The 27,390-nt window shown below is 46.7% G+C and overlaps 1 protein-coding gene across 1 annotated transcript in view; it reads left to right on the top strand.

Annotated features, from left to right (window-relative positions):
• Positions 1-27,390, top strand: part of LOC137522011 (serine/threonine-protein phosphatase 2A 65 kDa regulatory subunit A alpha isoform) — a 348,262-nt gene that overhangs the window by 276,697 nt on the left and 44,175 nt on the right. The window contains exon 12 of the mRNA XM_068242028.1: positions 244-398. Coding sequence (XP_068098129.1) covers positions 244-398 — 155 coding nt within the window. The remainder of the gene's footprint in view (positions 1-243; positions 399-27,390) is intronic.

Raw genomic sequence — 27,390 nt, 5'->3', positions numbered from 1 at the left:
GTAAATGGAGAGAGTTTTTTTTAATATAATATATAGATGATTTAGGTGTGGTAAGTAGTTATAAATTTATTGGTGAATGAATGGGAGCAGCACTGATATGTGGAAATTGCTTGGGGGCTGGAGTGGTTAGGGTGATGATCATGTGGTTTCAGGGGAAGGAAATTGAATAATAGTGCTGAAGAACAAAGTGTGCTGATGTATAGGGCTGCGTTCCTATTTGTAGTGATCCTCTGTTCTCTCTAGTTTACGCCATCAGAGAGGCCGCAACCAGCAACCTGAAGAAGCTAGTGGAGAAGTTTGGTAAAGAATGGGCCCAGGCTACCATCATCCCCAAAGTGCTGGCCATGTCCAATGACCCCAACTATCTGCATCGCATGACCACCCTGTTCTGTATTAATGTAAGTATGGAGATGGCCTACTCGTTACTATATCACTGAATCTCCTCTACTAACCATGGCCATGTCCAATGACCCCAACTATCTGCATCGCATGACCACCCTGTTCTGTATTAATGTAAGTGTGGAGATGGCCTACTCGTTACTATATCACTGAATCTCATCTACTAACCATGGCCATGTCCAATGACCCCAACTACCTGCATCGCATGACCACCCTGTTCTGTATTAATGTAAGTGTGGAGATGGCCCACTCGTTGCTATATCACTGAATCTCCTCTACTAACCATGGCCATGTCCAGTGACCCCAACTACCTGCATCGCATGACCACCCTGTTCTGTATTAATGTAAGTGTGGAGATGGCCCACTCGTTGCTATATCACTGAATCTCCTCTACTAACCATGGCCATGTCCGATGACCCCAACTACCTGCATCGCATGACCACCCTGTTCTGTATTAATGTAAGTGTGGAGATGGAGCACTCGTTACTATATCACTGAATCTCATCTACTAACCATGGCCATGTCCAATGATCCCAACTACCTGCATCACATGACCCCACCCTGTTCTGTATTAATGTAAGTGTGGAGACGGAGCACTCGTTACTATATCACTGAATCTCCTCTACTAACCATGGCCATGTCCAATGATCCCAACTACCTGCATCACATGACCCCACCCTGTTCTGTATTAATGTAAGTGTGGAGATGGCCTACTCATTACTATATCACTGAATCTCATCTACTAACCATGGCCATGTCCGATGACCCCAACTACCTGCATCACATGACCCCACCCTGTTCTGTATTAATGTAAGTGTGGAGACGGAGCACTCGTTACTATATCACTGAATCTCCTCTACTATCCATGGCCATGTCCAATGACCCCAACTACCTGCATCACATGACCCCACCCTGTTCTGTATTAATGTAAGTGTGGAGATGGCCTACTCGTTGCTATATCACTGAATCTCCTCTACTAACCATGGCCATGTCCAATGATCCCAACTACCTGCATCACATGACCACCCTGTTCAGTATTAATGTAAGTGTGGAGATGGAGCACTCGTTGCTATATCACTGAATCTCCTCTACTAACCATGGCCATGTCCAATGATCCCAACTACCTGCATCACATGACCCCACCCTGTTCTATATTAATGTAAGTGTGGAGACGGAGCACTCGTTGCTATATCACTGAATCTCCTCTACTAACCATGGCCATGTCCAATGATCCCAACTACCTGCATCACATGACCCCACCCTGTTCTATATTAATGTAAGTGTGGAGACGGAGCACTCGTTACTATATCACTGAATCTCCTCTACTAACCATGGCCATGTCCAATGATCCCAACTACCTGCATCACATGACCACCCTGTTCTATATTAATGTAAGTGTGGAGACGGAGCACTCGTTACTATATCACTGAATCTCCTCTACTATCCATGGCCATGTCCAATGACCCCAACTACCTGCATCACATGACCCCACCCTGTTCTGTATTAATGTAAGTGTGGAGATGGAGCACTCGTTACTATATCACTGAATCTCATCTACTAACCATGGCCATGTCCAATGATCCCAACTACCTGCATCACATGACCCCACCCTGTTCTATATTAATGTAAGTGTGGAGATGGCCTACTCGTTGCTATATCACTGAATCTCCTCTACTAACCATGGCCATGTCCAATGATCCCAACTACCTGCATCACATGACCACCCTGTTCTGTATTAATGTAAGTATGGAGATGGCCTACTCGTTACTATATCACTGAATCTCATCTACTAACCATGGCCATGTCCAATGATCCCAACTACCTGCATCACATGACCACCCTGTTCTGTATTAATGTAAGTGTGGAGATGGAGCACTCGTTACTATATCACTGAATCTCCTCTACTAACCATGGCCATGTCCAATGATCCCAACTATCTGCGTCACATGACCCCACCCTGTTCTATATTAATGTAAGTGTGGAGATGGCCTACTCGTTACTATATCACTGAATCTCATCTACTAACCATGGCCATGTCCAATGATCCCAACTACCTGCATCACATGACCACCCTGTTCTGTATTAATGTAAGTGTGGAGATGGAGCACTCGTTACTATATCACTGAATCTCCTCTACTAACCATGGCCATGTCCGATGACCCCAACTACCTGCATCACATGACCCCACCCTGTTCTGTATTAATGTAATTGTGGAGATGGAGCACTCGTTACTATATCACTGAATCTCCTCTACTAACCATGGCCATGTCCAGTGACCCCAACTACCTGCATCACATGACCCCACCCTGTTCTATATTAATGTAAGTGTGGAGATGGAGCACTCGTTACTATATCACTGAATCTCCTCTACTATCCATGGCCATGTCCAATGATCCCAACTACCTGCATCACATGACCCCACCCTGTTCTGTATTAATGTAAGTGTGGAGATGGAGCACTCGTTACTATATCACTGAATCTCCTCTACTAACCATGGCCATGTCCAGTGACCCCAACTACCTGCATCACATGACCCCACCCTGTTCTATATTAATGTAAGTGTGGAGATGGAGCACTCGTTACTATATCACTGAATCTCATCTACTAACCATGGCCATGTCCAATGATCCCAACTACCTGCATCACATGACCACCCTGTTCTGTATTAATGTAAGTGTGGAGATGGAGCACTCGTTACTATATCACTGAATCTCCTCTACTAACCATGGCCATGTCCGATGACCCCAACTACCCGCATCACATGACCCCACCCTGTTCTGTATTAATGTAAGTGTGGAGATGGAGCACTCGTTACTATATCACTGAATCTCCTCTACTAACCATGGCCATGTCCAATGATCCCAACTACCTGCATCACATGACCACCCTGTTCTGTATTAATGTAAGTGTGGAGATGGAGCACTCGTTACTATATCACTGAATCTCCTCTACTAACCATGGCCATGTCCGATGACCCCAACTACCCGCATCACATGACCACCCTGTTCTGTATTAATGTAAGTATGGAGATGGCCTACTCGTTACTATATCACTGAATCTTCTCTACTAACCATGGCCATGTCCAATGACCCCAACTACCCGCATCACATGACCACCCTGTTCTGTATTAATGTAAGTATGGAGATGGCCCACTCGTTACTATATCACTGAATCTCCTCTACTAACCATGGCCATGTCCAGTGACCCCAACTACCCGCATCACATGACCACCCTGTTCTGTATTAATGTAAGTATGGAGATGGCCTACTCGTTACTATATCACTGAATCTCATCTACTAACCATGGCCATGTCCAATGACCCCAACTACCTGCATCACATGACCCCACCCTGTTCTATATTAATGTAAGTGTGGAGATGGAGCACTCGTTACTATATCACTGAATCTCCTCTACTAACCATGGCCATGTCCAGTGACCCCAACTACCTGCATCACATGACCCCACCCTGTTCTATATTAATGTAAGTGTGGAGATGGAGCACTCGTTACTATATCACTGAATCTCCTCTACTAACCATGGCCATGTCCAATGACCTCAACTACCTGCATCACATGACCACCCTGTTCTGTATTAATGTAAGTATGGAGATGGCCTACTCGTTACTATATGACTGAATCTTCTCTACTAACCATGGCCATGTCCAATGACCCCAACTACCTGCATCACATGACCCCACCCTGTTCTATATTAATGTAAGTGTGGAGATGGAGCACTCGTTACTATATCACTGAATCTCCTCTACTAACCATGGCCATGTCCAGTGACCCCAACTACCTGCATCACATGACCCCACCCTGTTCTATATTAATGTAAGTGTGGAGATGGAGCACTCGTTACTATATCACTGAATCTCCTCTACTATCCATGGCCATGTCCAATGATCCCAACTACCTGCATCACATGACCCCACCCTGTTCTGTATTAATGTAAGTGTGGAGATGGAGCACTCGTTACTATATCACTGAATCTCCTCTACTAACCATGGCCATGTCCAGTGACCCCAACTACCTGCATCACATGACCCCACCCTGTTCTATATTAATGTAAGTGTGGAGATGGAGCACTCGTTACTATATCACTGAATCTCCTCTACTAACCATGGCCATGTCCAATGATCCCAACTATCTGCGTCACATGACCCCACCCTGTTCTATATTAATGTAAGTGTGGAGATGGCCTACTCGTTACTATATCACTGAATCTCATCTACTAACCATGGCCATGTCCAATGATCCCAACTACCTGCATCACATGACCACCCTGTTCTGTATTAATGTAAGTGTGGAGATGGAGCACTCGTTACTATATCACTGAATCTCCTCTACTAACCATGGCCATGTCCGATGACCCCAACTACCTGCATCACATGACCCCACCCTGTTCTGTATTAATGTAAGTGTGGAGATGGAGCACTCGTTACTATATCACTGAATCTCCTCTACTAACCATGGCCATGTCCAGTGACCCCAACTACCTGCATCACATGACCCCACCCTGTTCTATATTAATGTAAGTGTGGAGATGGAGCACTCGTTACTATATCACTGAATCTCCTCTACTATCCATGGCCATGTCCAATGATCCCAACTACCTGCATCACATGACCCCACCCTGTTCTGTATTAATGTAAGTGTGGAGATGGAGCACTCGTTACTATATCACTGAATCTCCTCTACTAACCATGGCCATGTCCAGTGACCCCAACTACCTGCATCACATGACCCCACCCTGTTCTATATTAATGTAAGTGTGGAGATGGAGCACTCGTTACTATATCACTGAATCTCATCTACTAACCATGGCCATGTCCAATGATCCCAACTACCTGCATCACATGACCACCCTGTTCTGTATTAATGTAAGTGTGGAGATGGAGCACTCGTTACTATATCACTGAATCTCCTCTACTAACCATGGCCATGTCCGATGACCCCAACTACCCGCATCACATGACCCCACCCTGTTCTGTATTAATGTAAGTGTGGAGATGGAGCACTCGTTACTATATCACTGAATCTCCTCTACTAACCATGGCCATGTCCAATGATCCCAACTACCTGCATCACATGACCACCCTGTTCTGTATTAATGTAAGTGTGGAGATGGAGCACTCGTTACTATATCACTGAATCTCCTCTACTAACCATGGCCATGTCCGATGACCCCAACTACCCGCATCACATGACCACCCTGTTCTGTATTAATGTAAGTATGGAGATGGCCTACTCGTTACTATATCACTGAATCTTCTCTACTAACCATGGCCATGTCCAATGACCCCAACTACCCGCATCACATGACCACCCTGTTCTGTATTAATGTAAGTATGGAGATGGCCCACTCGTTACTATATCACTGAATCTCCTCTACTAACCATGGCCATGTCCAGTGACCCCAACTACCCGCATCACATGACCACCCTGTTCTGTATTAATGTAAGTATGGAGATGGCCTACTCGTTACTATATCACTGAATCTCATCTACTAACCATGGCCATGTCCAATGACCCCAACTACCTGCATCACATGACCCCACCCTGTTCTATATTAATGTAAGTGTGGAGATGGAGCACTCGTTACTATATCACTGAATCTCCTCTACTAACCATGGCCATGTCCAGTGACCCCAACTACCTGCATCACATGACCCCACCCTGTTCTATATTAATGTAAGTGTGGAGATGGAGCACTCGTTACTATATCACTGAATCTCCTCTACTAACCATGGCCATGTCCAATGACCTCAACTACCTGCATCACATGACCACCCTGTTCTGTATTAATGTAAGTATGGAGATGGCCTACTCGTTACTATATGACTGAATCTTCTCTACTAACCATGGCCATGTCCAATGACCCCAACTACCTGCATCACATGACCCCACCCTGTTCTATATTAATGTAAGTGTGGAGATGGAGCACTCGTTACTATATCACTGAATCTCCTCTACTAACCATGGCCATGTCCGATGACCCCAACTACCTGCATCACATGACCCCACCCTGTTCTGTATTAATGTAAGTGTGGAGATGGAGCACTCGTTACTATATCACTGAATCTCCTCTACTAACCATGGCCATGTCCGATGACCCCAACTACCTGCATCACATGACCCCACCCTGTTCTGTATTAATGTAAGTGTGGAGATGGCCCACTCGTTACTATATCACTGAATCTCCTCTACTAACCATGGCCATGTCCGATGACCCCAACTACCTGCATCACATGACCACCCTGTTCTGTATTAATGTAAGTGTGGAGATGGCCCACTCGTTGCTATATCACTGAATCTCCTCTACTAACCATGGCCATGTCCAGTGACCCCAACTACCTGCATCGCATGACCACCCTGTTCTGTATTAATGTAAGTGTGGAGATGGCCCACTCGTTGCTATATCACTGAATCTCCTCTACTAACCATGGCCATGTCCAATGACCCCAACTACCTGCATCACATGACCACCCTGTTCTGTATTAATGTAAGTGTGGAGATGGAGCACTCGTTACTATATCACTGAATCTCATCTACTAACCATGGCCATGTCCAATGATCCCAACTACCTGCATCACATGACCCCACCCTGTTCTGTATTAATGTAAGTGTGGAGACGGAGCACTCGTTACTATATCACTGAATCTCCTCTACTAACCATGGCCATGTCCAATGATCCCAACTACCTGCATCACATGACCCCACCCTGTTCTGTATTAATGTAAGTGTGGAGATGGCCTACTCATTACTATATCACTGAATCTCATCTACTAACCATGGCCATGTCCGATGACCCCAACTACCTGCATCACATGACCCCACCCTGTTCTGTATTAATGTAAGTGTGGAGACGGAGCACTCGTTACTATATCACTGAATCTCCTCTACTATCCATGGCCATGTCCAATGACCCCAACTACCTGCATCACATGACCCCACCCTGTTCTGTATTAATGTAAGTGTGGAGATGGCCTACTCGTTGCTATATCACTGAATCTCCTCTACTAACCATGGCCATGTCCAATGATCCCAACTACCTGCATCACATGACCCCACCCTGTTCTGTATTAATGTAAGTGTGGAGATGGAGCACTCGTTGCTATATCACTGAATCTCCTCTACTAACCATGGCCATGTCCAATGATCCCAACTACCTGCATCACATGACCACCCTGTTCAGTATTAATGTAAGTGTGGAGATGGAGCACTCGTTGCTATATCACTGAATCTCCTCTACTAACCATGGCCATGTCCAATGATCCCAACTACCTGCATCACATGACCCCACCCTGTTCTATATTAATGTAAGTGTGGAGACGGAGCACTCGTTACTATATCACTGAATCTCCTCTACTAACCATGGCCATGTCCAATGACCCCAACTACCTGCATCACATGACCCCACCCTGTTCTGTATTAATGTAAGTGTGGAGACGGAGCACTCGTTACTATATCACTGAATCTCCTCTACTAACCATGGCCATGTCCAATGATCCCAACTACCTGCATCACATGACCACCCTGTTCTATATTAATGTAAGTGTGGAGACGGAGCACTCGTTACTATATCACTGAATCTCCTCTACTATCCATGGCCATGTCCAATGACCCCAACTACCTGCATCACATGACCCCACCCTGTTCTGTATTAATGTAAGTGTGGAGATGGAGCACTCGTTACTATATCACTGAATCTCATCTACTAACCATGGCCATGTCCAATGATCCCAACTACCTGCATCACATGACCCCACCCTGTTCTATATTAATGTAAGTGTGGAGATGGCCTACTCGTTGCTATATCACTGAATCTCCTCTACTAACCATGGCCATGTCCAATGATCCCAACTACCTGCATCACATGACCACCCTGTTCTGTATTAATGTAAGTATGGAGATGGCCTACTCGTTACTATATCACTGAATCTCATCTACTAACCATGGCCATGTCCAATGATCCCAACTACCTGCATCACATGACCACCCTGTTCTGTATTAATGTAAGTGTGGAGATGGAGCACTCGTTACTATATCACTGAATCTCCTCTACTAACCATGGCCATGTCCAATGATCCCAACTATCTGCGTCACATGACCCCACCCTGTTCTATATTAATGTAAGTGTGGAGATGGCCTACTCGTTACTATATCACTGAATCTCATCTACTAACCATGGCCATGTCCAATGATCCCAACTACCTGCATCACATGACCACCCTGTTCTGTATTAATGTAAGTGTGGAGATGGAGCACTCGTTACTATATCACTGAATCTCCTCTACTAACCATGGCCATGTCCGATGACCCCAACTACCTGCATCACATGACCCCACCCTGTTCTGTATTAATGTAAGTGTGGAGATGGAGCACTCGTTACTATATCACTGAATCTCCTCTACTAACCATGGCCATGTCCAGTGACCCCAACTACCTGCATCACATGACCCCACCCTGTTCTATATTAATGTAAGTGTGGAGATGGAGCACTCGTTACTATATCACTGAATCTCCTCTACTATCCATGGCCATGTCCAATGATCCCAACTACCTGCATCACATGACCCCACCCTGTTCTATATTAATGTAAGTGTGGAGATGGAGCACTCGTTACTATATCACTGAATCTCATTTACTAACCATGGCCATGTCCAATGATCCCAACTACCTGCATCACATGACCACCCTGTTCTGTATTAATGTAAGTGTGGAGATGGAGCACTCGTTACTATATCACTGAATCTCCTCTACTAACCATGGCCATGTCCAGTGACCCCAACTACCTGCATCACATGACCCCACCCTGTTCTATATTAATGTAAGTGTGGAGATGGAGCACTCGTTACTATATCACTGAATCTCCTCTACTAACCATGGCCATGTCCAGTGACCCCAACTACCTGCATCACATGACCCCACCCTGTTCTATATTAATGTAAGTGTGGAGATGGAGCACTCGTTACTATATCACTGAATCTCATTTACTAACCATGGCCATGTCCAATGATCCCAACTACCTGCATCACATGACCACCCTGTTCTGTATTAATGTAAGTGTGGAGATGGAGCACTCGTTACTATATCACTGAATCTCCTCTACTAACCATGGCCATGTCCGATGACCCCAACTACCCGCATCACATGACCCCACCCTGTTCTGTATTAATGTAAGTGTGGAGATGGAGCACTCGTTACTATATCACTGAATCTCCTCTACTAACCATGGCCATGTCCAATGATCCCAACTACCTGCATCACATGACCACCCTGTTCTGTATTAATGTAAGTGTGGAGATGGAGCACTCGTTACTATATCACTGAATCTCCTCTACTAACCATGGCCATGTCCGATGACCCCAACTACCCGCATCACATGACCACCCTGTTCTGTATTAATGTAAGTATGGAGATGGCCTACTCGTTACTATATCACTGAATCTTCTCTACTAACCATGGCCATGTCCAATGACCCCAACTACCCGCATCACATGACCACCCTGTTCTGTATTAATGTAAGTATGGAGATGGCCCACTCGTTACTATATCACTGAATCTCCTCTACTAACCATGGCCATGTCCAGTGACCCCAACTACCCGCATCACATGACCACCCTGTTCTGTATTAATGTAAGTATGGAGATGGCCTACTCGTTACTATATCACTGAATCTCATCTACTAACCATGGCCATGTCCAATGACCCCAACTACCTGCATCACATGACCCCACCCTGTTCTATATTAATGTAAGTGTGGAGATGGAGCACTCGTTACTATATCACTGAATCTCCTCTACTAACCATGGCCATGTCCAGTGACCCCAACTACCTGCATCACATGACCCCACCCTGTTCTATATTAATGTAAGTGTGGAGATGGAGCACTCGTTACTATATCACTGAATCTCCTCTACTAACCATGGCCATGTCCAATGACCTCAACTACCTGCATCACATGACCACCCTGTTCTGTATTAATGTAAGTATGGAGATGGCCTACTCGTTACTATATGACTGAATCTTCTCTACTAACCATGGCCATGTCCAATGACCCCAACTACCTGCATCACATGACCCCACCCTGTTCTATATTAATGTAAGTGTGGAGATGGAGCACTCGTTACTATATCACTGAATCTCCTCTACTAACCATGGCCATGTCCGATGACCCCAACTACCCGCATCACATGACCACCCTGTTCTGTATTAATGTAAGTGTGGAGATGGCCCACTCGTTACTATATCACTGAATCTCATCTACTAACCATGGCCATGTCCGATGACCCCAACTACCTGCATCACATGACCACCCTGTTCTGTATTAATGTAAGTGTGGAGACGGAGCACTCGTTGCTATATCACTGAATCTCCTCTACTAACCATGGCCATGTCCAATGATCCCAACTACCTGCATCACATGACCCCACCCTGTTCTATATTAATGTAAGTGTGGAGATGGCCCACTCGTTACTATATCACTGAATCTCCTCTACTAACCATGGCCTTGTCCGATGACCCCAACTACCTGCATCACATGACCACCCTGTTCTGTATTAATGTAAGTGTGGAGACGGAGCACTCGTTACTATATCACTGAATCTCCTCTACTATCCATGGCCATGTCCAATGACCCCAACTACCCGCATCACATGACCACCCTGTTCTGTATTAATGTAAGTATGGAGATGGCCTACTCGTTACTATATCACTGAATCTCATCTACTAACCATGGCCATGTCCGATGACCCCAACTACCTGCATCACATGACCACCCTGTTCTGTATTAATGTAAGTGTGGAGACGGAGCACTCATTACTATATCACTGAATCTCCTCTACTATCCATGGCCATGTCCAATGACCCCAACTACCTGCATCACATGACCCCACCCTGTTCTGTATTAATGTAAGTGTGGAGATGGAGCACTCGTTGCTATATCACTGAATCTCCTCTGCTAACCATGGCCATGTCCAATGATCCCAACTACCTGCATCACATGACCCCACCCTGTTCTATATTAATGTAAGTGTGGAGATGGCCTACTCGTTACTATATCACTGAATCTCATCTACTAACCATGGCCATGTCCAATGACCCCAACTACCCGTATCACATGACCACCCTGTTCTGTATTAATGTAAGTATGGAGATAACCTACTCGTTGCTATATCACTGAATCTCCTCTACTAACCATGGCCATGTCCAATGATCCCAACTACCTACATCACATGACTACCCTGTTCTGTATTAATGTAAGTATGGAGATAACATACTCGTTGCTATATCACTGAATCTCCTCTACTAACCATGGCCATGTCCAGTGACCCCAACTACCCGCATCACATGACCCCACCCTGTTCTATATTAATGTAAGTGTGGAGATGGCCCACTCGTTACTATATCACTGAATCTCATCTACTAACCATGGCCATGTCCGATGACCCCAACTACCTGCATCACATGACCACCCTGTTCAGTATTAATGGAAGTGTGGAGATGGCCTACTCCTTGCTATATCACTGAATCTCCTCTACTAACCATGGCCATGTCCAGTGACCCCAACTACCCGCATCACATGACCACCCTGTTCTGTATTAATGTAAGTGTGGAGATGGCCTACTCCTTACTATATCACTGAATCTTCTCTACTAACCATGGCCATGTCCAATGATCCCAACTATCTGCATCACATGACCACCCTGTTCTGTATTAATGTAAGTATGGAGATAACCTACTCGTTGCTATATCACTGAATCTCCTCTACTAACCATGGCCATGATCAATGACCCCAACTACCTGCATCACATGACCACCCTGTTCTGTATTAATGTAAGTGTGGAGATGGCCCACTCGTTAGTATATCACTGAATCTCCTCTACTAACCATGGCCATGTCCGATGACCCCAACTACCTGCATCACATGACCACCCTGTTCTGTATTAATGTAAGTATGGAGATGGCCTACTCGTTACTAGATCACTGAATCTTCTCTACTAACCATGGCCATGTCCAATGACCCCAACCACCCGCATCACATGACCACCCTGTTCTGTATTAATGTAAGTGTGGAGATGGCCCACTCGTTACTATATCACTGAATCTCATCTACTAACCATGGCCATGTCCGATGACCCCAACTACCTGCATCACATGACCCCACCCTGTTCTATATTTATGTAAGTGTGGAGATGGAGCACTCGTTACTATATCACTGAATCTCCTCTACTAACCATGGCCATGTCCGATGACCCCAACTACCCGCATCACATGACCACCCTGTTCTGTATTAATGTAAGTGTGGAGATGGCCTACTCGTTGCTATATCACTGAATCTCCTCTACTAACCATGGCCATGTCCAGTGACCCCAACTACCCGCATCACATGACCACCCTGTTCTGTATTAATGTAAGTGTGGAGATGGCCTACTCGTTGCTATATCACTGAATCTCCTCTACTAACCATGGCCATGTCCAGTGACCCCAACTACCCGCATCACATGACCACCCTGTTCTGTATTAATGTAAGTGTGGAGATGGCCTACTCATTACTATATCACTGAATCTCCTCTACTAACCATGGCCATGTCCAATGACCCCAACTATCCGCATCACATGACCACCCTGTTCTGTATTAATGTAAGTGTGGAGATGGCCTACTCATTACTATATCACTGAATCTCCTCTACTAACCATGGCCATGTCCAATGACCCCAACTACCTGCATCACATGACCACCCTGTTCTGTATTAATGTAAGTATGGAGATGGCCTACTTGTTACTATATCACTGAATCTCCTCTACTAACCATGGCCATGTCCAATGATCCCAACTACCTGCATCACATGACCACCCTGTTCTGTAATAATGTAAGTATGGAGATGGCCCACTCGTTACTATATCACTGAATCTCCTCTACTAACCATGGCCATGTCCGATGACCCCAACTACCTGCATCACATGACCACCCTGTTCTGTATTAATGTAAGTATGGAGATGGCCTACTCGTTACTAGATCACTGAATCTTCTCTACTAACCATGGCCATGTCCAATGACCCCAACCACCCGCATCACATGACCACCCTGTTCTGTATTAATGTAAGTGTGGAGATGGCCCACTCGTTACTATATCACTGAATCTCATCTACTAACCATGGCCATGTCCGATGACCCCAACTACCTGCATCACATGACCCCACCCTGTTCTATATTTATGTAAGTGTGGAGATGGAGCACTCGTTACTATATCACTGAATCTCCTCTACTAACCATGGCCATGTCCGATGACCCCAACTACCCGCATCACATGACCACCCTGTTCTGTATTAATGTAAGTGTGGAGATGGCCTACTCGTTGCTATATCACTGAATCTCCTCTACTAACCATGGCCATGTCCAGTGACCCCAACTACCCGCATCACATGACCACCCTGTTCTGGATTAATGTAAGTGTGGAGATGGCCTACTCGTTGCTATATCACTGAATCTCCTCTACTAACCATGGCCATGTCCAGTGACCCCAACTACCCGCATCACATGACCACCCTGTTCTGTATTAATGTAAGTGTGGAGATGGCCTACTCATTACTATATCACTGAATCTCCTCTACTAACCATGGCCATGTCCAATGACCCCAACTATCCGCATCACATGACCACCCTGTTCTGTATTAATGTAAGTGTGGAGATGGCCTACTCATTACTATATCACTGAATCTCCTCTACTAACCATGGCCATGTCCAATGACCCCAACTACCTGCATCACATGACCACCCTGTTCTGTATTAATGTAAGTGTGGAGATGGCCTACTCGTTACTATATCACTGAATCTCCTCTACTAACCATGGCCATGATCAATGACCCCAACTACCTGCATCACATGACCACCCTGTTCTGTATTAATGTAAGTGTGGAGATGGCCCACTCGTTACTATATCACTGAATCTCCTCTACTAACCATGGCCATGTCCAATGATCCCAACTACCTGCATCACATGACCACCCTGTTCTGTATTAATGTAAGTATGGAGATGGCCTACTCGTTACTATATCACTGAATCTCCTCTACTAACCATGGCCATGTCCCAGCAACATCAGAGATCACCTGAACAATCCCTGTAGAGTACCACAGTGTTAAAGCGGATACAAGATGAAAAACTAACTATAACAAGTAACTTGCTTATAGATTTTATCTAAAGTTTAGATAGTTTACACAGAAAATCTAGCTGCTAACAGCTCCAACAGAATATGATTATTTCGTACTGTGATACAATGAAAGCGGCCATGTTCTGTTTGTCACATTACACACAGGCAAGCTGATAGCATCTCCAGCCTTCAGCCTGTGACAAATTCACTCCCCTCTGCTTCTGAAATCTCTGGCTAGTAACACCTCTCCCTCCTCCTGCCCAGACTGAGCTCCCATAAGCCCTTGCTACTAAGGCTGAGAGTGCCTTGGCACTCTAGAAAAGCCGAGGTGAGGCTTGTTTAGTTTATAGGGAATTAAAGTATTATAACAAACAAAAAAAAGTATTTGGCTTGAGGAATGCCCAGTAAACTATATGAAAGGAACACAATTATGCAATGAGTAAAAGTTTATCTCGGATCCACTTTAAATCTCAGATAAACCCAAAATGGAAGATTTGGAAAGTGATTGTTCACTAGTGTAAATTCACACCTGGAAACAAAACTTTTTAAATGAAAAACTTTTTTGTGTAACCCTTTTTTCCTGCGCCGGCCCTGCAGGCTGAAGACCCCTACAGCCTGATAGTTTTCTGTTAGACCAGAGCCCACTGAGAGCAGCGATTGCACTTCCCAAAGCACAAGCGGTTTGTGCAGCGTTTTCAGCTGCGTTTTGCAAGTTTGCAGACACTGTAACTAGGACTGTCCAACACTTGGGATTTTGCATTATGTTCTCATATATATATATATATATATGTATATATATATATAATATATATATATATATATATATATATATATATATATATATATATATATATATATATATATATATATATATATATATATATATATATATAGAGAGAGAGAGATTTATATGAGTCTGACACGCGCTAATCCAATTAATGAACTTTATTCCTGTAAAATTGGTTACAAATACTGCAGTAATCTGAGTACCCCACTCCACTCATGCACTCCACACCACCTCTACATACATACCAATGAAGGGCCCTTCTAAAAAAATATAAAAAAAAAAATATGGATTTCCATACAGGAAACTGCTGGGTCGGAAACTGCACATGTAGGGAGGTATTATACCCCCAATTTTTTACATTTTTAATTTTTTATTTTTTTTATATATTTTTTTAGAAGGGCCCTTCATTGGTATGTATGTAGAGGTGGTGTGGAGTGCATGAGTGGAGTGGGGTACTCAGATTACTGCAGTATTTGTAACCAATTTTACAGGAATAAAGTTCATTAATTGGATTAGCGCGTGTCAGACTCATATAAATCTAACTATTTGTACAATTTGAGGATTTAAGGGTACTCCTCAGTTCTGCACGCTGCTTTGATTGATCTGGAGTTTTCTCTAGCGCATGGTAGCATTTAATATTTTTCTATATATATATATATATTACATACATACACATACTGTATATAGTTGAGTATAAGTCTAGAAATGTAGGTCTGATTCACTTTATAAAAGTATAGGGGTTGACTTATACACGAGTCATGTGCGACACTGAGCACAGAGTAATGTGTACTTACCCAGTGATACTTTGAGGAAAGGAAATGCTAAGAAAACACAGGTCTGAAAGTCCTGGCCACAGCAATTAAGGGCCTGTACACACTTCTGCGCTTGCGCTGCGTTTTTAAAATCGCATGCGATTTTTAAATCACTAAGCCTTTATGAAAATAGAAAAATCACATTGCACCAGTGTGTACCGTTCTTCATGATTTTCAGGATTTTTCAAAAGACCTTGCAATTAAAAAAAACAATGTGATTTTAAAAAAATGCAGCAGTGTGTACAGGCCCTAACAAGGAAAGGGGGGGGGGGGGGATACTGGGCTGCATAAACAGGAGTGAATCATTTCAGCACTTGGGGGCCTGGAGGAGGTATTGGCTGCACTTAAGGGACAGGAGGGGTTAATGGCTGCAATACTGTGTGCAATGCAGTCAATAACCCCTCCTGGTCCCCAAGTGCGGGGCTGTTAATTCTTCCTGGGCCCCAAATGCAACCATTAACTTTGCTGGGTAGACTTATACTTGAGTCAATAAATAATTCCAGCTGAAGAGGGTTGAATATTGGAGTCGACTTGTACATGAAGTCGACTTGTATTTGAGTATATACGGTAGTGTGTGTGTGTGTGTGTGTGTGTGTGTGTGTGTGTGTGTGTGTGCGTGCGTGCGTGCGTGCGTGCGTGCGTGCGTGCGTGCGTGCGTGCGCGCGCGTGTGTGCGTGTATGTATATGGGTGGTGACCTTGGCAGCCATTTTGAAGTCGGCCATTTTGAATCCAACTTTTGTTTTTTCAATAGGAAGAGGGTCATGTGACACATCAAACATATTGGGAATTTCACAAGAAAAACAACGGTGTGCTTGGTTTTAACGAAACTTTATTCTTTCATGAGTTATTTACAAGTCTCTCTTTGTTTACAGCCATTGACATGTCGCCGAGGTTAACACGTGAGGAGCGGATAGAAATTGTGTTGATGTCTGGTGAACGCAGTAACCGGGTCATTGCAGCAGATTTCAATGCAAGACACCCTACGAGACCACCCATCTCCCATGCTACAGTTAGCAAACTGCTTGCTAAGTTTCCTGAAACTGGTTCTGTGTTGGATTTGCCAAAATGTGGACGCATGAAATCTGTCACTAATGAAGAAACATCAGTGGCTGTCCTAGCTTCATTCAGCCAGAGCCCACAGCGTAGCACTCACCGCATGTCACTGAAGAGTGGCATTAGTCGACCATTCCTTCGGCGGATATTCGCTATTCACATATGGCACCCTTACAAACTCCAGCTACTGCAGCATCTCAATGAGGATGACCCAGATCGGCGCACTGAATTTACAGAATGGGCAAAACAAAGATTGGAACAGGACCCAAAGTTTACGCAGAAGATTTTGTTCAGTAATGAGGCAAACTTTTATGTGAATGGTGAAGTTGACAGACAAAACCACCGCTATTGGTCTGACACTAACCCACATTGGATAGATCCCTCCAAGACTGTTGGAACAAAAAAATTGTTGGTATGGTGTGGTATATGGGGTACAAAGATAGTGGGGCCATTCTTCATCACTGGAAACCTCAAGGCCACTGGATATGTGAAATTGCTACATGATGATGTGTTTCCCTCTTTATGCACTGAAGCTGGCACGTTCCCTGAGTTTTTCCAGCAAGATGGTGCACCACCACATTATGGGTGTCAGGTCCGAGCATTCCTAGATGAGCAGTTTCCTGGAAAGTGGTTTGGTCGTCGTGGACCAGTTAAATGGCCCCCAAGGTCTCCCGATCTGACCCCCTTAGACTTTTATCTTTGGGGTCATCTGAAGGCAATTGTCTATGCTGTGAAGATAAGAGATGTGCAGCACCTGAAACTACGGATACTTGGAAGCCTGTGCTAGCATTTCTCCTGCGGTGTTGCTATCAGTGTGTGAAGAGTGGGAGAAGAGGGTACAGATACTGGAAGCCTATGCTGGAATTTCTCCTGCGGTGCTGCTATCAGTGTGTGAGGAGTGGGAGAAGAGGGTACGGATACTGGAAGCCTGTGCTGGCATTTCTCCTGCGGTGTTGCTATCAGTGTGTGAGGAGTGGGAGAAGAGGGTACAGATACTGGAAGCCTGTGCTGGAATTTCTCCTGCGGTGCTGCTATCAGTGTGTGAGGAGTGGGAGAAGAGGGTACGGATACTGGAAGCCTGTGCTAGCATTTCCCCTGCGGTGTTGCTATCAGCGTATGAAGAGTGGGAGAAGAGGGTACGGATACTGGAAGCCTGTGCTAGCATTTCTCCTGCGGTGTTGCTATCAGTGTGTGAGGAGTGGGAGAAGAGGGTACGGATACTGGAAGCCTGTGCTAGCATTTCTCCTGCGGTGTTGCTATCAGCGTATGAAGAGTGGGAGAAGAGGGTACGGATACTGGAAGCCTGTGCTAGCATTTCTCCTGCGGTGTTGCTATCAGTGTGTGAGGAGTGGGAGAAGAGGGTACGGATACTGGAAGCCTGTGCTGGCATTTCTCCTGCGGTGTTGCTATCAGTGTGTGAAGAGTGGGAGAAGAGGGTACGGATACTGGAAGCCTGTGCTAGCATTTCTCCTGCAGTGTTGCTATCAGTGTGTGAGGAGTGGGAGAAGAGGGTACGGATACTGGAAGCCTGTGCTAGCATTTCTCCTGCGGTGTTGCTATCAGCGTATGAAGAGTGGGAGAAGAGGGTATGGATACTGGAAGCCTGTGCTAGCATTTCTCCTGTGGTGTTGCTATCAGTGTGTGAGGAGTGGGAGAAGAGGGTACGGATACTGGAAGCCTGTGCTAGCATTTCTCCTGCGGTGTTGCTATCAGTGTGTGAAGAGTGGGAGAAGAGGGTACGGATACTGGAAGCCTGTGCTGGCATTTCTCCTGCGGGGTTGCTATCAGTGTGTGAGGAGTGGGAGAAGAGGGTACGGATACTGGAAGCCTGTGCTAGCATTTCTCCTGCGGTGTTGCTATCAGCGTATGAAGAGTGGGAGAAGAGGGTACGGATACTGGAAGCCTGTGCTAGCATTTCTCGTGTGGTGTTGCTATCAGTGTGTGAGGAGTGGGAGAAGAGGGTACGGATACTGGAAGCCTGTGCTGGCATTTCTCCTGCGGTGTTGCTATCAGTGTGTGAGGAGTGTAGGGAGAGGGTACGGATACTGGAAGCCTGTGCTGGCATTTCTCCTGCGGTGTTGCTATCAGTGTGTGAGGAGTGGGAGAAGAGGGTACGGATACTGGAAGCCTGTGATAGCATTTCTCCTGTGGTGTTGCTATCAGTGTGTGAGGAGTGGGAGGAGAGGGTACGGATACTGGAAGCCTGTGCTGGCATTTCTCCTGCGGTGCTGCTATCAGTGTGTGAGGAGTGGGAGAAGAGGGTACGGATACTGGAAGCCTGTGCTGGCATTTCTCCTGCGGTGTTGCTATCAGTGTGTGAGGAGTGGGAGAAGAGGGTACAGATACTGGAAGCCTGTGCTGGAATTTCTCCTGCGGTGCTGCTATCAGTGTGTGAGGAGTGGGAGAAGAGGGTACGGATACTGGAAGCCTGTGCTAGCATTTCCCCTGCGGTGTTGCTATCAGCGTATGAAGAGTGGGAGAAGAGGGTACGGATACTGGAAGCCTGTGCTAGCATTTCTCCTGCGGTGTTGCTATCAGTGTGTGAGGAGTGGGAGAAGAGGGTACGGATACTGGAAGCCTGTGCTAGCATTTCTCCTGCGGTGTTGCTATCAGCGTATGAAGAGTGGGAGAAGAGGGTACGGATACTGGAAGCCTGTGCTAGCATTTCTCCTGCGGTGTTGCTATCAGTGTGTGAGGAGTGGGAGAAGAGGGTACGGATACTGGAAGCCTGTGCTGGCATTTCTCCTGCGGTGTTGCTATCAGTGTGTGAAGAGTGGGAGAAGAGGGTACGGATACTGGAAGTCTGTGCTAGCATTTCTCCTGCAGTGTTGCTATCAGTGTGTGAGGAGTGGGAGAAGAGGGTACGGATACTGGAAGCCTGTGCTAGCATTTCTCCTGCGGTGTTGCTATCAGCGTATGAAGAGTGGGAGAAGAGGGTATGGATACTGGAAGCCTGTGCTAGCATTTCTCCTGTGGTGTTGCTATCAGTGTGTGAGGAGTGGGAGAAGAGGGTACGGATACTGGAAGCCTGTGCTAGCATTTCTCCTGCGGTGTTGCTATCAGTATGTGAAGAGTGGGAGAAGAGGGTACGGATACTGGAAGCCTGTGCTGGCATTTCTCCTGCGGGGTTGCTATCAGTGTGTGAGGAGTGGGAGAAGAGGGTACGGATACTGGAAGCCTGTGCTAGCATTTCTCCTGCGGTGTTGCTATCAGCGTATGAAGAGTGGGAGAAGAGGGTACGGATACTGGAAGCCTGTGCTAGCATTTCTCGTGTGGTGTTGCTATCAGTGTGTGAGGAGTGGGAGAAGAGGGTACGGATACTGGAAGCCTGTGCTGGCATTTCTCCTGCGGTGTTGCTATCAGTGTGTGAGGAGTGTAGGGAGAGGGTACGGATACTGGAAGCCTGTGCTGGCATTTCTCCTGCGGTGTTGCTATCAGTGTGTGAGGAGTGGGAGAAGAGGGTACGGATACTGGAAGCCTGTGATAGCATTTCTCCTGCGGTGTTGCTATCAGTGTGTGAGGAGTGGGAGGAGAGGGTACGGATACTGGAAGCCTGTGCTGGCATTTCTCCTGCGGTGTTGCTATCAGTGTGTGAGGAGTGGGAGAAGAGGGTACGGATACTGGAAGCCTGTGCTGGCATTTCTCCTGCGGTGCTGCTATCAGTGTGTGAGGAGTGGGAGAAGAGGGTACAGATACTGGAAGCCTGTGCTAGCATTTATCCTGCGGTGTTGCTATCAGTGTGTGAGGAGTGGGAGAAGAGGGTATGGATACTGGAAGCCTGTGCTGGCATTTCTCCTGCGGTGTTGCTATCAGTGTGTGAGGAGTGGGAGAAGAGGGTACGGATACTGGAAGCCTGTGCTGGCATTTCTCCTGCGGTGTTGCTATCAGTGTGTGAAGAGTGGGAGAAGAGGGTACAGATACTGGAAGCCTGTGCTAGCATTTCTCCTGCGGTGTTGCTATCAGTGTGTGAGGAGTGGGAGAAGAGGGTACGGATACTGGAAGCCTGTGCTGGCATTTCTCCTGCAGTGTTGCTATCAGTGTGTGAGGAGTGGGAGAAGAGGGTACGGATACTGGAAGCCTGTGCTGGCATTTCTCCTGCGGTGTTGCTATCAGTGTGTGAAGAGTGGGAGAAGAGGGTACGGATACTGGAAGCCTGTGCTGGCATTTTTCCTGCGGTGTTGCTATCAGTGTGGGAGGAGAGGGTACAGATACTGGAAGCCTGTGCTGGAATTTCTCCTGCGGTGCTGCTATCAGTGTGTGAGGAGTGGGAGAAGAGGGTACGGATACTGGAAGCCTGTGCTAGCATTTCCCCTGCGGTGTTGCTATCAGCGTATGAAGAGTGGGAGAAGAGGGTACGGATACTGGAAGCCTGTGCTAGCATTTCTCCTGCGGTGTTGCTATCAGTGTGTGAGGAGTGGGAGAAGAGGGTACGGATACTGGAAGCCTGTGCTAGCATTTCTCCTGCGGTGTTGCTATCAGCGTATGAAGAGTGGGAGAAGAGGGTACGGATACTGGAAGCCTGTGCTAGCATTTCTCCTGCGGTGTTGCTATCAGTGTGTGAGGAGTGGGAGAAGAGGGTACGGATACTGGAAGCCTGTGCTGGCATTTCTCCTGCGGTGTTGCTATCAGTGTGTGAAGAGTGGTAGAAGAGGGTACGGATACTGGAAGCCTGTGCTAGCATTTCTCCTGCAGTGTTGCTATCAGTGTGTGAGGAGTGGGAGAAGAGGGTACGGATACTGGAAGCCTGTGCTAGCATTTCTCCTGCGGTGTTGCTATCAGCGTATGAAGAGTGGGAGAAGAGGGTATGGATACTGGAAGCCTGTGCTAGCATTTCTCCTGTGGTGTTGCTATCAGTGTGTGAGGAGTGGGAGAAGAGGGTACGGATACTGGAAGCCTGTGCTAGCATTTCTCCTGCGGTGTTGCTATCAGTGTGTGAAGAGTGGGAGAAGAGGGTACGGATACTGGAAGCCTGTGCTGGCATTTCTCCTGCGGGGTTGCTATCAGTGTGTGAGGAGTGGGAGAAGAGGGTACGGATACTGGAAGCCTGTGCTAGCATTTCTCCTGCGGTGTTGCTATCAGCGTATGAAGAGTGGGAGAAGAGGGTACGGATACTGGAAGCCTGTGCTAGCATTTCTCGTGTGGTGTTGCTATCAGTGTGTGAGGAGTGGGAGAAGAGGGTACGGATACTGGAAGCCTGTGCTGGCATTTCTCCTGCGGTGTTGCTATCAGTGTGTGAGGAGTGTAGGGAGAGGGTACGGATACTGGAAGCCTGTGCTGGCATTTCTCCTGCGGTGTTGCTATCAGTGTGTGAGGAGTGGGAGAAGAGGGTACGGATACTGGAAGCCTGTGATAGCATTTCTCCTGTGGTGTTGCTATCAGTGTGTGAGGAGTGGGAGGAGAGGGTACGGATACTGGAAGCCTGTGCTGGCATTTCTCCTGCGGTGTTGCTATCAGTGTGTGAGGAGTGGGAGAAGAGGGTACGGATACTGGAAGCCTGTGCTGGCATTTCTCCTGCGGTGCTGCTATCAGTGTGTGAGGAGTGGGAGAAGAGGGTACAGATACTGGAAGCCTGTGCTAGCATTTCTCCTGCGGTGTTGCTATCAGTGTGTGAGGAGTGGGAGAAGAGGGTATGGATACTGGAAGCCTGTGCTGGCATTTCTCCTGCGGTGTTGCTATCAGTGTGTGAGGAGTGGGAGAAGAGGGTACGGATACTGGAAGCCTGTGCTGGCATTTCTCCTGCGGTGTTGCTATCAGTGTGTGAAGAGTGGGAGAAGAGGGTACAGATACTGGAAGCCTGTGCTAGCATTTCTCCTGCGGTGTTGCTATCAGTGTGTGAGGAGTGGGAGAAGAGGGTACGGATACTGGAAGCCTGTGCTGGCATTTCTCCTGCAGTGTTGCTATCAGTGTGTGAGGAGTGGGAGAAGAGGGTACGGATACTGGAAGCCTGTGCTGGCATTTCTCCTGCGGTGTTGCTATCAGTGTGTGAAGAGTGGGAGAAGAGGGTACGGATACTGGAAGCCTGTGCTGGCATTTTTCCTGCGGTGTTGCTATCAGTGTGGGAGGAGAGGGTACGGATACTGGAAGCCTGTGCTGGCATTTCTCCTGCAGTGTTGCTATCAGTGTGTGAAGAGTGGGAGAAGAGGGTACAGATACTGGAAGCCTGTGCTGGCATTTCCCCTGCGGTGTTGCTATCAGTGTGTGAGGAGTGGGAGAAGAGGGTACAGATACTGGAAGCCTGTGCTGGCATTTCTCCTGCGGTGTTGCTATCAGTGTGTGAGGAGTGGGAGAAGAGGGTACAGATACTGGAAGCCTGTGCTGGCATTTCTCCTGCAGTGTTGCTATCAGTGTGTGAAGAGTGGGAGAAGAGGGTACGGATACTGGAAGCCTGTGCTGGCATTTCTCCTGCGGTGTTGCTATCAGTGTGTGAAGAGTGGGAGAAGAGGGTACGGATACTGGAAGCCTGTGCCGGCATTTCTCCTGCGGTGTTGCTATCAGTGTGGGAGGAGAGGGTACGGATACTGGAAGCCTGTGCTGGCATTTCTCCTGTGGTGTTGCTATCAGTGTGTGAAGAGTGGGAGAAGAGGGTACAGATACTGGAAGCCTGTGCTGGCATTTCTCCTGCAGTGTTGCTATCAGTGTGTGAAGAGTGGGAGAAGAGGGTACGGATACTGGAAGCCTGTGCTGGCATTTCTCCTGCGGTGTTGCTATCAGTGTGTGAAGAGTGGGAGAAGAGGGTACGGATACTGGAAGCCTGTGCCGGCATTTCTCCTGCGGTGTTGCTATCAGTGTGTGAGGAGTGGGAGAAGAGGGTACAGATACTGGAAGCCTGTGCTGGCATTTCTCCTGCGGTGTTGCGATCAGTGTGTGAGGAGTGGGAGAAGAGGGTACGAATACTGGAAGCCTGTGCTGGCATTTCTCCTGCGGTGTTGCGATCAGTGTGTGAAGAGTGGGAGAAGAGGGTACGGATACTGGAAGCCTGTGCTGGCATTTCCCCTGCGGTGTTGCTATCAGTGTGTGAGGAGTGGGAGAAGAGGGTACAGATACTGGAAGCCTGTGCTGGCATTTCTCCTGCGGTGTTGCTATCAGTGTGTGAGGAGTGGGAGAAGAGGGTACAGATACTGGAAGCCTGTGCTGGCATTTCTCCTGCGGTGTTGCTATCAGTGTGTGAGGAGTGGGAGAAGAGGGTACGGATACTGGAAGCCTGTGCTGGCATTTCTCCTGCGGTGTTGCGATCAGTGTGTGAGGAGTGGGAGAAGAGGGTACGGATACTGGAAGCCTGTGCTGGCATTTCTCCTGCGGTGTTGCTAGCAGTGTGTGAGGAGTGGGAGAAGAGGGTACGGATACTGGAAGCCTGTGCTAGCATTTCTCCTGTGGTGTTGCTATCAGTGTGTGAGGAGTGGGAGAAGAGGGTTGCATTGACAATCCAACACAATAAGCAGCACATTGAACACATTTTATAAGTGGTCAGAAACTTGTAAATAACTCATGAAAGAATAAAGTTACGTTGAAACCAAGCACACCATTGTTTTTCTTGTGAAATTCCCAATCAGTTTGACGTGTCACATGACCTTCTTCCTATTGAAAAAAAGAAAAGTGGGATTCAAAATGGCCAACTTCAAAATGGCTGCCATGGTCACCACCCATCTTGAAAAGTTTTCCCCTTCACATATACTAATGTGCCACAAACAGGAAGTTAATATCACCAACCATTCCCATTTTATTAAGGTGCATCCATATAAATGGCCCACCCTGTGTGTATATGTATGTGTATATATATATATATATATACACATACATACATACATACATACACACACACACACACACACACACACACACACACACACACACACACACACACACACACACACACACACACACACACACACACCAACACACAACACACACACACACACACCTACACACACACACACCTACACACACACACACCTACACACACACACACCTACACACACCTACACACACACACACACCTACACACACACACACACCTACACACACACACCTACACACACACACACCTACACACACACACACCTACACACACACACACCTACACACACACACACCTACACACACACACACCTACACACACACACACCTACACACACATACACACACACACACACACCTACACACACACACACACCTACACACACACACACACCTACACACACACACACACCTACACACACACACACCCCTACACACACACCTACACACACACACACCTACACACACACACACCTACACACACACACACACACCTACACACACACACACACACACCTACACACACACACACACACACACACACACACACACCTACACACACACACACACACACACACACACACACACACACACACACACCTACACACACACACACACACCTACATACACCTACACACACACACACCTACACACACCTACACACACACCCACCTACACACACACACACACCCACCCATACACACACAGTGCTGGAGCATGCACTACTAACTTACTCACGCTACCCCAAAACGAATGGCTGCTTTAATTGTCCCACTCTGGACCCTGTCAGGTCCAGTGGCTTTGTAGGACGAGATCCTGGCACTTTGATTGGCCCAATAGGCTGTCTGTCACTTGACAGGCAGCCTATTGGGCCAAAGTGCAGGGATCACGTCCTACAAAGTGAATCAACCCCCAAGTCAGGTAGCTAATTGTACAAGCTGTTAGTTGGTATTTCTCCTGTCTGGCTCTCGGGGAAATTGCTAATGTTGCTGAAACCGAAGAGAAGCTGAAGATGTGTCTGACACTTCCGTTGCCCGGCGGATCAACTGTATACACATCACCATGGCAACAAGGACGTGAGCCCTCTGCTGCGCATGCGCACGGTCCCAGTTTGAAACATATTGTATGGCTCTCACAGAATTACATTTTAAAATATATGGCATTTATGGCTCTCTCAGCCAAACAGGTTCCTGACTCCTGTTATATAGGATATATATTGTCATGAACCGCACGGGCCGGTCCTTGATCGGGTCAATCGCTCAGAGTCAGAAACTCGGTCTCGCTGTCGCTTTGCGCATAGATGCCCATATGTGGATTTGCAATCTATGAGCCGACTAGCCGAGAGGAGCGTCCTGACTCCAAAGGATTCACCACACACATACAATTCAAATACTTGCCACCACATGTGAGTCAGCACATGACTGTAAATATATTAGCACACTGCGAACACTGTAAGTTAACCCTTAGCTGTATGCAGGGATCGGCGCCAGATCTGTCTATCTGTGCCCGATTCAAGCATACGGGTTGTAAATACAAGATACTCTAGAACACAAGGTAACGTTTCGGAGGAGTAAGTACGATTGTGTATGTTCAGGAACAGATCATAACTGTAAAACGATTTTTAAACGTTTTAATAACAAAAATTACACACATTTACATACACGAATTAACCTAGAAACGCAAAGCTTAAATAAAAGGGAATAATTGTGAAAGGTTTACTTAGCCGAAATGCAGTCTGTGTGGGAATATTTCCTCAGATAAAGTCCAGTTCAAATGCAGGCATTGATATCCGAGTCCTTGGTTTCAGAATCCTAGGCCTTTAGGCATTTTTTGTAATCCAAGCAGATGTTACAGTTCCAAGATGGCTGCTAACCACATGGTCCTCTGGTTAGCAGCAGCAGGCTCTCGTGAAGATGGGATTCGGAGGACTGAAGTCCGCCTGCTGGCAATGTGCTTTTGATGAAGCTGGTTTGGGGTGTGGCAACGCCTGCCCCCTCTGAATTACCCACCAATGACAGTCCACCTCCTCCTAGGAGGATTTTGAGCTTAAATTGTAAAACACTGTAACTCATAAACTATACATGTCATGTTTAGGTGGATAGCAGATTCATAATTGTCAGAAAATACTGATTAATATGACATCTTGCATGAGTGCGTTAGGCTGTCCTGCCCCGGAGAAGGGTCGTACACCAATAACCGGACGGGTTATTGTTATGAATTTTATATCAGCACATTGGGCAGATTTTAACGAATAAGACTATATGAATTTCATAGCTGTGCTCTACATGGTTTTCAGTTAACAGACCAAAATCATAAACCATATGCATTTAAATCGGTTCCCCAGCGGTGCCAATGTGTCTGAGTTCATCAGTAGACCCCTGTGGAGCTAGC

This window comes from Hyperolius riggenbachi, chromosome 6 (genome assembly GCF_040937935.1).
Source record: "Hyperolius riggenbachi isolate aHypRig1 chromosome 6, aHypRig1.pri, whole genome shotgun sequence".
Taxonomy (NCBI): domain Eukaryota; kingdom Metazoa; phylum Chordata; class Amphibia; order Anura; family Hyperoliidae; genus Hyperolius; species Hyperolius riggenbachi.
Note: the sequence above shows the minus strand (reverse complement) of the source record. Positions and strands in the feature narration are given on the sequence as shown.